The 12,946-nt window shown below is 44.6% G+C and overlaps 3 protein-coding genes across 3 annotated transcripts in view; 1 reads left to right on the top strand and 2 right to left on the bottom strand.

The window, feature by feature from the left end:
• LOC310787759 (arf-GAP with dual PH domain-containing protein 1-like) overlaps positions 1-157 on the bottom strand; it is a 23,713-nt gene extending 23,556 nt beyond the window's left edge. The window contains exon 1 of the mRNA XM_083649245.1: positions 24-157. Coding sequence (XP_083505371.1) covers positions 24-117 — 94 coding nt within the window. The 5' untranslated portion in view covers positions 118-157. The remainder of the gene's footprint in view (positions 1-23) is intronic.
• Positions 158-1,196: 1,039 nt separating this feature from the next.
• LOC310787760 (RNA-binding protein with serine-rich domain 1-like) lies at positions 1,197-6,181 on the bottom strand. The gene is made up of 7 exons (XM_083649246.1): positions 6,142-6,181; positions 5,071-5,217; positions 4,768-4,941; positions 4,376-4,487; positions 2,415-2,568; positions 2,174-2,315; positions 1,197-1,722 (listed from the first exon to the last, which is right to left on the bottom strand). Coding segments are annotated over exons 1-7 (831 nt in total). The 5' UTR covers positions 6,144-6,181; the 3' UTR covers positions 1,197-1,622.
• A 91-nt stretch (positions 6,182-6,272) lies between these two features.
• LOC310787750 (uncharacterized protein) lies at positions 6,273-12,612 on the top strand. Its single transcript, XM_083649237.1, has 4 exons — positions 6,273-6,411; positions 6,605-7,367; positions 7,527-7,640; positions 11,081-12,612. Exons 2-4 carry the CDS (start codon positions 6,657-6,659, stop codon positions 12,029-12,031), a joined length of 1,776 nt encoding a protein of 591 aa, XP_083505363.1. The 5' UTR covers positions 6,273-6,411; positions 6,605-6,656; the 3' UTR covers positions 12,032-12,612.
• The last annotated feature ends 334 nt before the right edge of the window (positions 12,613-12,946 follow it).

Genomic DNA, 12,946 nt, shown 5'->3' with positions numbered 1-12,946 from the left:
CAGCACCTGACTCGTCTGCCTACCTGCAGCTCCGCAATCTGCACACTTTGCATTCCCGGCTTTCTCCACAAGCTCTTTGGCACGTTGTTTGTTCTTTTCTTGATCCGAAGCCATCATCTATGCCAATAGCCTCCTCAGCGGCGGAATACCTCCAACTCCCATGCATCCAAAGTAGGCTATAAGATTGCCGTCTCAGTAACAGGGCGGTGTAGCCTATAGGCTATAGCCGCATACTACAACTAATTTACATAATTTCAATGCATCTCCACTCCAGTGTGCGTGCTGTAAATCCATAATAACGTAAATCTAATTGGGATCCTTCGCGTAGGCTAATTATTTTTCCATTACTCCTCTTTGAGACAGTTGCCCCCCCCCCTCCTCTCTCTCTCTCTCTCTCTCGACCCCCCTCCCCTTCTCTCTTGATGGAGTGAGACCCCAAGCGGTCATTAGGCTATGTTGCACGAAAACACATAAACTCACGTGAATATTCTCAAATTCTCCTTATTTTATTCACCCCCCATTCCGTATTTTCAACATTAAATCAGAGAAAACACGTTTGACTTGCAGTTGCAGGAAAAACATGTGTCCGACTCATGCAGGCACCTGTGCCAATGCCTTTTATTCGAGCAACGTGTTTGCTTGGCTATTAAAAAATGCCATAAGTAATTTCCCAGTTGTTTTAGGGTAGGTTATAATAGTTTTCCTCTTCGCCTATGCATAGATACAAACTAATATTTGTATGGGTGAGGTTATTGTATTATACAAATATATAGCTAGCCTATATATATTTACAGGGTTGACAACGGCAACAGGGTTAATGCAACATAAGCTGTAAATTGCTGTTATTTTTCCTTCAATATTTGAATAAAGGGGCCAAAGTAATTGATGCTATAGAAAATGCAAAATAATGTAGCTAATTAATGTCGAAAAGCATGACTATGCTAGTATAGATTTCATGTAAAGTTCAAACTGCCAAACTGTGATCACTTTGCTGTGTATGAGGCAATGGCGTTGGTTTTGTATTTGGTTCTACTTATTCAAAGCTGGAACAGTCATTAAAAAATGTTGCATTCTGACATGTTCCCCTAAGGACACAGGTGTGCTGTGCCAAACAAACCTTTGTAGCATTGAGTCACAGAAACTAACAGCCTTTCAGAATCTGAACCTGGACAGTTAAACAGAACTCATGAACATACTGTATTTTAGTATTTTTATTTGAAAATGTCAAAAAATCATATGGTTATATATGATATATGTATGTGGTTAAAAGAAAAAGTTGTTAGAATTTTAAGCAAAACGTTAACTTTCAAATGGAGCCTAGACTCAGACTGAAACACGACAAATACGGCGCCATTGGCTTTAAGGGGTCAACTTAGCTGAGCAAAAAACAAGAAGAAGAAATTAAAAAAGAAAATCCGAGACCTGTACACAAAAAAAACATGTCTATCCACTTCCTACATGCAGGCACATGTTTCAGCGGCTACAAAGGGGATTGTATTTGTTTTATTTGTAGTGAGTCCATAATACGTTGAACAGGTCCCAGGGCGCAGAAACTCCAGCTAATCTGGTGCGAATCCAGAAGGTCGACTCGTGGCATCCGTAGCCAGGAAGCCTCCTCTGGTCTATCGAGAGGAGTTGGAGCTGGAGCGCGAGCGGTGACGTCTGCGACCGGGAGACCTGGAGCGACGGCGCACTGGGGACCGTCTCCTTGGAGACCGAGACCTGCAAGGACACAAAGAAACACCAATGGCAGGGAGGTGTGCGTGAATTGAATGGTTTAAACCAAAGAACAGACATTGTATATATTGCGCAGCATTGGCATGAAACTGAAATACAGGGATGGATACAGAATGGATTTAACTCCTTAACAGGGAATAAACGGTCTCAGACAGGAGACATGCGCCACTGTCACATATTTATAGAAATTGGTTGACTTATTTATTTTACTTTTATTTTATTTACTTATTTTATTGATTTTTATTTGTTGACGTATTGTATAACTAAATTTGATTACTATTATTCAAATTTGTTACCTTGCTTTGGCAATATGTACTTTTGTATTTCTGCAAATAAAGCACCTTGAATCGAATTGAATTAAAACATTGGAGACCATCATTCAAAGTACTACATAATGGATAAAGCATCTTTTTGGACTATAATTCCCAAAACTGACCTTCTCCTCATGCGGGGTGGGCTACGACGCCACACAGGTGGAGGCGGGGGCATCCTGCGAGGGGGAGAGGGTCTACGAGGCGGGGGGCGGATTCTTTGGGCCAGCACAGCAGAGGCAGTGATCTCCTGTCCGTCAATCTGACCTGGCAATAACATGAATGGGAAAGACATTTTTTAACATCGACACTCACGCCCAGCATAAAACCTGTGACAGAGGTACTGATGGGAACATGCTGGCCTACCTCCGCCCATGTGTTTGAGGGCCTTCTCGGCCTCCTCAGGGGTCTCAAACTCCACGTAGGCAGAGCCCCTGGACAGGTACGGGGGGATCCTCCCCGTCGGCATGTCAATCATTTTGATTTTCCCATAGACGGAGAAGATCTCCTGGATGTGATCCTGTGGATCAAAGACACTAGTCTGGTAAACCATCGGGTCACGTTAACTCACATTTGTGTTTCGTTCTGCGAGGCCGTCTGGCCTCTGCCCTGAGGCGGGCTATTTCAGAATCCACAAGGCCGACAGGCCAATCAGGGACCTGCCTCGTAGTTGACATTGTAACCGGCCAATCGGGAACGCCGCTGCCAAAACAGTAATGGCTGCCTCCATGGCTCTCCGCCGCAAGCAGTAACGTCCACGTTCGGAGTTAAACAGCCATAAGTGCAGTTATTGCAGAAATACACTCAATAACAACAATTACGGTAAACAATAATAGGAGTATGCAACAGTGGAGTTTCTCGGCGGAAAAGACGTTTTCGCTGTTCTTCCGACTGGATTTGGATTTGACCGGATCCGACGCTGATTGGCCGAAGGACTGGCTACTTTGACCCACTGCGCACAGCTCGGAGGCCGGAGAATGTGAGTTCACGGATCTGGATGTTTTAACCAGGCTACAGACACATGCTCATTACAACTACCTCAACCTCAGGGCATCAAAGTTCTCTTTCAACAATGGTAACAACACCAGCATTTCAAATTTAAAATGATGGATATAGTGCTGATGATGGGAGGAAAATGTATGCATGTTGAGAAATGTATTCTGCTTGTTCTGTTTGACTCTGAAGAAGACGCTGTGTGTGTTGAAACGTTAGTCTTTGCACCTTATTATTAACTAATTTCCAATGAATCATGTGCTCCAGAATCTTCTTTGGGTTCAGTCGCTGAGAAGTGAACTGTTTTTCTTTAAATGCATTCTGCTATCAATAGGCTCTTTCACACCGGCCTTGAAAGCCGAAAAATGCACGGAAAATAGGATTCGCGCATCCGATGTGAAAGTCGTGAACGCGCTTTGGTGGATAATTGTTTTACGCCTTTTGTCCCGCGACGGTAGGTAGTAACAGCGCCGGGTTACCTGGCAACCCGCCTCCATTTGAAAGGTCGTCGCAGCAAGCCGGAAAAGGTGCGAATGGTCAGCTCATTCATAAAAAAATTACAGGGGAAATCACCTCATGTATCAAAAAAGTGCAGGAGTGAAAGTAAAAAAAGTAGCCTATACAATCATGACTGCAGGGACGCCAGGAGGAATGCTCCATGCGGTTAGGCTTTATGCTCAAACGATGTTGACATTAGGTGAAATTAACGGATATAATAATAAGCTTCAGAGGGCTATAGCTGTCTGTGGCGAGTTGGTCTGATGATATTCCCCCTCGAAATCAGCTCTGTGCATTCCCTTACAAAAACTACTAACGTTAAGTAGTCATGTGCATTTATAGCCTATACTATTGCCCCGACGAACGTTATGCAGACTGCAGCTGTTTGATATGCGGGCGGTCGTGTATCGTTTCAATTTTAGTAGGACACCATATCGATCTGCCCGCCCACCATGCGAGTGCGGCGGCGGAGCCCGGTTTGGCGAGTCCGCCCACCATGCGAGTGCACCTATCCTCCCAGCTCAGCGGACTAGGAGAAGGAGGGAAGTATTGTTGTTGAATGAATTCGTTCATCATACAGTAGCCAGGCTACACTAACCTATGAAAATATTCATTTGGGCTAGGAGGAGCTGGAAATCCCTCCGCTCGCCTTTCAATCCGGGAGCAGGGGATTTCACCTGAAAGTACACAGCAGCACGGGAATGTGGCCGCGCTGCTTGGCTCTGTGTGAAAGCAATTTCTGTGGCGAGGCTGCCAGGCTTTACGGGCTTCCCGAACTACAATTTTGCGTGATCTGTGTTTGAAAGAGCCTAATGTTTCACCATTCCTCAGCTCACCTTGGTTACATTCCTGGTCAGTCGTCCTATGTGAACTTTAGTTGGTTTGGGGCTTGTGCTCCTTTTCCTTCGCTCCTCGCGCTTATCATCGCCCCTCTTCTGTGTTTTGGACCTGCAGGATCACAAGCAAAACCTTTTCCCACTGCAACACAATTCAAACCGGAGGGCATTATATTCACCTTATGTTCCAACACAGTGGTCAGCCAGTTACTTCCTATTGTGTTGACACTTCCTGTGACAGTACAGTAATAGTGACCAGGTAAAACAGACGGTGTTTTGAACAGGAAGTCATAACACAACTGGGTCAAGTGGGCGGGGCTACATAAGGTGAATACATGATATGTAGACTACATGGTACCAATATAGTGCATGAGTTGCAGAGAGAGACTGACGTTGAGCGGGAGCGCCGGCGGTTGTCATGGCGTCTGCGGCTCGGGCTGGGAGAGGCAGAGGAGCTCGAAGAGGAGGAAGAGCTGGAAGACCCGGAGCGGCTGGTACCAGACGAACTGGATCCGCTGGAGGAACCCGAGCTGGAACCGGAGCTGCTGCTTGAGCTAGAGCTGGATCTGGACCGGTTCCAATTCCAAACACAGTCTTGGTTAGTAGTTATAATGATTAATCAAAACCCAATTCTTATCCTTTAAAAGGACACAAATGATCTCATAAAAAGGAGACTTAGAAAAAACATCTCAAACCTGCTGCTGCTGCCAGTAGAAGCACTGCGGCGTTTCTTTCCTTTGTCCCTTCCTCTCTCCTTGTCTCCTACTTCTTTGGTAGCAGTCTTTTCCTTGCCTCGGTCTTTTGTTTTTTCCTCCTCCCTTCGCTTAGTGGGGGACGGTGCCCTGAAGTATGAGACAAGCTGCTGTTATTCAGGCACATCATAGAAGTTGTGATTGGGCACAAAGACATGTAATCTTTAGTTTGTAAACACATAACCTGATCTGGGAAATTATTTGAGGACAAAAATCAGGGTTGTCCACTAGTCACCTATAGGTGACAGTCACCTTTTTTATTCCAAAATAGGACACAATGAGTGGGCTTGTGTCTGCCACCTTTTTCCACTCCCCATGAGTTTGCATCCCTGAAAAATTGTATGAAGAACTTGCAGCCAGAAGGGAGTAGGCCTAAGTGATATTTGGAGAAACGGATTTATTTAAAATATCGAACTTGTTCCTTAGATCTCACGAGTGGTCAGAATCAGAAAGACACAACATGGGATGTTCAGTAAGTAGATTTAATGAATTCGACTTTTTCCCCTTACAGATAGCCTACTAAAATGTTTTGGATTTGATGTGTTGCATTTCATCTAACCTAACGTAATCACGTTAGATATTAAACACAACGTTAATCAGAATTCTGATTCTGATTAACGTTGTGTTGAATATCTGGCCACCTGACTCGATCCATGTTGTTAATGCCAAGCTAACCTGGCCTCAACGAAAGCTAGTGCCTAGAAATTATCGAGACATATTTTGCATAACGTTACTGTTGGTGAAATACAAATTAATGTGTCGCTACGCGTGGGCCAGATATTTGTTTTAGGGTTGCTACTTGCTAACGTTATTACCGAACGAACCGGACCAGCCGCCATCGATTCCCATTCATGGATTAACGACAACACGAACACACCAATTTTACATGCCAAAAAAGAGCTAATGTATATGGATTGCTGGCTACAACATATAACAATTCTTTCCTCAGTAAACGGCATAACGTTAACGTTATAAGATTATAATAATCTTGATATACAGTGCACAAAAACTTACATTTCTTCCTCAATGCTCTGCTGCGCTGTCGCTGAGTGATGACGCGTACCAGGAAAAGGAAATTGCGTATACAGGTTACGCGACGGACACACAAAAAACCTCTTTTGTTTACATTAACCCCGCGTCATCAGACGAGTTGGTGTTCGTTGAATATGAGAGTTTATACTGTTATATTGCGTGGAATTACGAAAACCTAGATGGCACATGGGATTACTTAACGGGCCAGGAAAGCAGAATCCTTGTTGCCTCTTCTCGACAGGGCTTCGCAAAGTGAGTGAGTGCGTCTACCTGGCGTTTCTGCTATCGTTAGATAGTTAGCTAGCTAGGCTAACCTTAACTAAGTTATTTACAATTATTTAGCTAGATGACCACGTTTACTCGGCCACATTCGAGTGTGGATCACATTGTTAGTATTAGCCATGCGTCAGATGTTACAGTTCCTTCTGAATGTCTCTCTTTATAGGGAACAACAGGTCAGCAGCCATCCTGACGCGCCTCCTCCAGAGTGAGAGACCATGGGCAGGCTGGATGATGCTGCCAAGCGCAAAGTGGTGGAGCTGCGGAAGGCTGGTCTTAGTTTCCGTAAGATCAAGGCTGTGCTGGAGCTGGAGAACATCAAGGTGTCTGCTCAAGCCATTTACCTGTTCTTGAGGGAGTTCCAGGGGAGAGCGCCAGGCAGGGTCAGACCCGAGGAGGCTGGAAGCAGCACATCCCCAACAACACAAGTGCAAGCTGGAGCCGGGGGAAGCCTTGCAGCAAGACGAGATGGCTGGAGTAACATTCATCTCCAAAACCTGTTGCGGGAGGCCTCTCACCACGCGGGCTTCGCTGCTGCGGCAGAATTTGCCAAGCAGTCAGCCGCGCATCCAGACACTAGTGCAAAGCCACCAGGGTCTGGAGAGATCAGTGGAGGTAGCAGGGCAGCAGAGCAGCAACACGAGGGAAATAAGGACGAGAATGACATCCAGATTATTAGCGTCACCTCTCTTGCCCAGAACAGCCTACAAAGGGCAAGGGCCCTGCAGTCCTCTGCAACAGGGGCCCTGCAGATCTCTGCAACAGGGGCCCTGCAGTCCTCTGCAACAGGTGTAGGAGTTGGGTCAACCACAGTGACGGCATCAGGAGCAGCGTTGATGAGGAGGAGAGTCACACCTTCTCCAGCTTCCAATCCCATCTTGGCAGCTCGCAGGAGGCTTTTGGATAAAGCTCTGTCCCACAGGGCGAAGGTAACTCCCTACATACAGTATTCTGTCTCGTATGTGATGTGTACTAAAATATTTGGTTTGTAATTATGGCATATCACAACAACAAGGAAAAGCTGTTCATTATATCAAATATGTATCGCAAGCTTGACACTATCTCACTTTACTGTGCTTTTTAACCAGTCATTCCATCAGATGACGTCATTGTTGAGGAGAGATCACTCTAGCCTCCAAGATGGTGATTTGAGAAGTGCAATGCCACAGCAGCCTGAAACTTACGATCTGACCACTGAAAAGGTAAGACGAGAAGATAACAAACTTCAAATACCATAAAAAACCTCTATAGCAGCTGGCCTTTATTACTTCAACTTTATTATGTCCCCGAGGGGCAATTAGGTTTGCAACAAGAACACACAAAGCACATGACATACTGTAGAGCAAAGGGGAGGGAAGTGGCCAGGGTACAGTGATTTAAAAGAACAACACAGTCAGATTGGTGACCAGCCTACACGTGGTTAAAAATCACAGCAGCAATAGCAGCAGTAACAGCAGCATCACACCGTAATAAAAAACAATAAAATGCAATACAAATAAAAGATACAAAGTACTGGAAAGTGTCCGTGCAGGTACAGTACAATGCCAAAACCAGGACTCTGTCAGTCGCAGCAGCAATGAAAACAATATAACAAGACAGATAAAAAGTACTAGAAGTGCAAAGTAGAAAGTGACTCGCTAGCTCCTCCCCTGGCCGGAGTTCAGAATAGAAATGGCAGTGGGGATGAAGGAGTGCTGATATCTGTTGCTCTTAATACGGGGCAATCTGTACCTAGAGCCAGAAGGCAAAAGCTGAAACTCAAGGAATAGGGGATGTGAGCTGTCTGATACAACGGCTCTGGCTTTTCTGCCTACCTGTCTATTGAACAGCTCCGACAACAACATGCTCTGCTGGACACCTATGATCTTGGAAAGTGAGTTCCTGGCCTTGACGCTCAGTTGACCATACCAGCAAGTTAAAGAAAACATAACAACAGACTCAATCAAGGTTCAAGGTTCAAGGATATTTATTGTCATTCCAAAACATGAAACATGGGAGGGAACGAAATATGAACTCAAGGTCCTGGTGGATAGATCAACTAGATTAACTAGGATATCATAAATCATAAAATGTCATAAAAACAACTGAGTACTAAGAAAGGAGAACAATATAAAAACATAAATTAGAGACATCATAAAAACAACATAATACCTGGTGTAGGAGCAAGGAAAACAGTTTAAGGTGCATGTGTTCGCTCAACAAGGAGCCACTTAAAGTTCATTTTGTTTCGCTCACAGCTGGCGGCATTAAAGTGCGAGGAGTGTGGCAGCATTCATTTCAGGAGCAGCAGATTTTAAATATATACATATATAGATATAATACATACTATGTACTATATATAAAAAATAATATATACGGTATGTAAGATCTATAGAATAAGATCATGAGGGGTTTGTCAATCTGGAACTGTGCCAATTTTTGGAGGCAGAACAGACGTCGTTGACCCCTCTTAAGCTGTGTTCACACCGAGATATTTATTTTTCCCTCTGTCGCTCGATGGAATCGCTCTGTCGCTCTGTTTAAATCGCTCATCAACAGGCACAATAATTGACGGACATCTGGGGGCTATAACGTTACGCAATGTCATGATATTTGTCCACTACGAGCCACCGTAGTTGTTTAGAAGCTAAGCCTATCAGCGTGCTCCTAATGCGAGATCTATACCGGTAGTACAGACTTCACTTCATGTCAGCTGTCAGGCTGTCAATGAGCTGTCAATGCGGTTTGTTGCCACACAATAAACCAGCGGTTTGTCCAAGCCAGTGTGATCCTTGACTCACTCTCACACGGCAGCCAATCAGCGTTGAACAGCGAGCGACTGATGCCAGCGTAATTTCGCCCGAGTTGGGTTATTTCATCTCGGGCGACGAGCGAATTTTCTCCCTATCGCTCTGTCTCTGTCTCTGTCATGGTCTCTCTGTCTCCCGGGCGAATATACGCTCAGTCGCTCGTTTGCATTGACTTTGTATGTAAACTCGATGCCAGCGAAAAACTTTAATAGGTCGGTGTGAACGCAGCTTTACACAGCACTTCAGTGTTGGAATTAAAATTCAACTTGTTGTCGACTAATTAGTGACAAGCAATGATTACTTCGGGTAGACGTTACAGGGACAGCAGATGCGAAAATAACCGATACACGGTCTCCTTCCTCCCAACTTCTATTGCAAACAACCCTCTACCTCACAGTTGTAGGAGGTACATTGTGTAAGGAGGCACTGCTACTTCAATTCAATTCAACTTTTATTAAGACCCATTTCAGACCCATAGGTCCATATAGTAAAAAGACAGAATACAAAACAAGGACAAAGACAGCAGCTATACATACAAGAGCATGGCAGTTTGTGAGCCCACATCATTGAAACGACATACAGACATTTGTTCCAGTGTTTCCAAAAACAAGATGAGTTAGTCATCTTGTCACTTTGTGTAGTCACAGTTAAAAGCCATTATCATTTCTTTTCAGCTGTGTCTAGCACTGTTTGCCCAAGACAAATTTCCCCTCGGGGACAATGAAGTTGATCTTACCTTATCTTATTTTCCACGGTATTCAGAACATACTAGTCGTCATCATACGCTCTTTGCAAACAAAGCATTAAGATATAAGATAGCACTGTTGATCCCCTTGGGGAAATTCAGGTGCCACAGCAGCAATTGATGGACAAACTACCAAAAATGGATTTCAAGTTAGATTAGATTAGATTAGCCTTTATTGTCTCCCTTAGGAGAACTGTGTCTTGGGCATTCGAGACAACATAGAGTGCCATGTACAATCAAACTACAATTGACATTCAATACCGATATCCCTATACATCAAAAACATACACACCAAGAAGATGATCTAATATTGCACAATGCTCTGTACAAATGAAATGTTACGCCTCCCCCCAAGAAATAGGTTTGATGGTGAAATGAAAAGTTAAATATTGTACCGCTGCCCTAGGTAATAGAGAAATAAAAGAAATAGCTACTAACATAGAATAAAGGTGGTGAACATAATATTCAACTATAGAGACTGTACAAATAATGCTAATAAATGCAATTCAGATCTAAACATAATAAAAACTAGCAAAGCTACACAAATAAATGAAAGAATACTCTGTCATGTATTGACCAACAAACTGAAGTACTGCTTTATAGCGACCCAAGCACTAGGGTTATGTTCACACAATTGATTTCTCATAGGAAAAAAACTCTCCAGCTATAGTGTTAATAATCCAGAAACTAATTTATTTGAGACCCAGTTTTGATTCATAGTTTTATGTTAAAACAAACCTTTATTGACAGACACTTGGTCCATAGATGTCACATACAAAACTACAAAAAGCACGTAAGAGCACAATAAAAGAACAAAAAAAACATAAAAGAGAATCATACCAGAGTTTCCACATATGTGACTGGTATCTCACAGTGCTTAGCCCAGGATCAGCGAGCAACTTAATAATGACACTCTGAGACACGTTCAATCTACAGATGAACCTGTACCTCAGATTTCTCAGGAGCGCCTGGAAAGTGGCCACCCCCGCCTTACAGAACAGGTCACTAGCACTGCTCCACCTGGGCTTTTTCAGCAAGATGCGCATGCAGTATAAAGTTGCTAGTTATGCTTTTCCACCAATCTCTTCTTAATTCCTATGCTGTGCAGACAATTTTGGAGGGCCAGCCAGGAGGAGTTGGTGCCCCCAGACGTTTTCTCACTCAGAGACCAGGTCTGTCAATCCGCTCCCCTCATCCCCCTCCCCGGGTTGGCATTCATCTCCCTAACCGGCCGCCAGCACCTCCAACATCCTCCGCTCCCGGGGGTGCCGTCATCCGCCTCCAGAGCCCTGGGGTCCAGGGCTCTACTCGGAGAGAGGGGAACCCCAGCCCGCAGCAGGCGGTCCAGGACGCAGGAGGGAGAGGTGGGCTCCAGGATCAGATTCAGACCCTGGGCTCGGAGGTGCGCAGCCTGGGCCTGGCAGTGAAGATGATGGTGGAGCAGCAGTGCCGTCTGGGGAGAGAGCAGGCGCAGCAGACACACGTTCAGAGGCAGATCCTCAGTACTCTGCAGAGCCTGGCCTCCAGACCCAGCCCTTGTAGCGGTCTTCAACAGCAGCACAACAAGAACCCCTCTCCTTCGTCTTTGCCGACTGCCTCTGCATCTACCACCTTCAGCCAAGACGCCTTCAACTACAGTCAAGGCACGTACACCCAGTGCGGCCAAAGCCAGCCCAGCTACAACGCTATAGAGGGTCTGGAGCCCGTAGAGGCCTTCAAACTGCCAGGACTAAGCCCCACAGGCATGAATGGGTTCCCACCATGTAGCAACGCTGAGAGCCTCCCCCTTACTCACACTCCAGCTCAAACACAGCCTTATGCAGCAGCATACACGCACCAACACAGTCAAACACTCATGCCATCCTACACACAGTCCTATGTGCCGCCATACACCCAGTCACACTCTCAGCCGTTCAGAGGGTCAGAGAGTAAAGCTCCCGATTTCTCTAGCAGCTGTTCAGCAGGGACTCTCCAGGACTGCAGTGTCGCCACCCAGCCAGTGATGAACTCTTCTCCACAGGATCATCAGGTCAATATTGTCAAAGTAGAAGGACCTTAGGGTGCGTCAAAGTCCACACACACATGCCTTGGTGTGTCTAAGCCGTCTTGGGACCGAAAGTGCTTTGATGTGCTTTTGTTAATGACTCACATTGGTGTAGTTGTTGTTTCAGACATGCTTTCTTTTTACAATTAACATATACTGTGGCTTTTTCTTTTTAATTAATTTATTTACAAAATTAATGTTTTACTGAACACAAACAGCAATAGATTAAAATTCATAAAAAATGCTATAGGAAGTTCGGAACAATGTTTAATTGTGATGTATCCTGATCATAGTTAGTGATGCAAGTTTCCTCAAATAGAGAAAATGGTAAATGGATACTGTGTAGAACACACTCTTGTTTTGTATTTATTTTGTATCCCTTTACAACAGGCGTCACAACCTGCTAGCTTTCTTACCTCTATATCTAACTGAATCCACTTGAATAAACTAACATTTATTATCCAAAGCAATCTCCTACAGTATCTTTAATATGAAGATTCAATTTTGATAAGGATTTGAGTTTGACGAAGTTAGCTACACACACAGACAAAATGCTTTTTGTGTATGTGCAACAACATTATTGAGCAAAACTGTCAGTATTAGTGGTATAAAGTTGCCTACACCGCTATAAGCAGAATATCAATTTAGTGTAGATACTTGAGGGTGGATAATGGGGTGAAGGGTTGAGGCTCGGTTGAGGTAGAATTCCTCCTGTTGGCCCAGTTGGAGGAGCGGCAGGAGGGATCAGAGGAAGAGCAGAGCTTCATCCTGACACATCCTGTGACCTGTGAGAAGAAAGCAATAGCATGAGTCTGCTCAGTGTGGTAATATGCTGCTCACACAGAGTACGTGAGTACATGCACCTTGAAATGATTCATAAGCGACCTTTGACCCCCCCCCCCCTTTAAGAATTAAAATAGCATCATTGGA

This window comes from Poromitra crassiceps (assembly GCF_964638095.1).
Source record: "Poromitra crassiceps genome assembly, chromosome: 13".
In the NCBI taxonomy this organism is placed as follows: domain Eukaryota; kingdom Metazoa; phylum Chordata; class Actinopteri; order Beryciformes; family Melamphaidae; genus Poromitra; species Poromitra crassiceps.
This window is presented reverse-complemented; position numbering and strand designations above follow the sequence as displayed.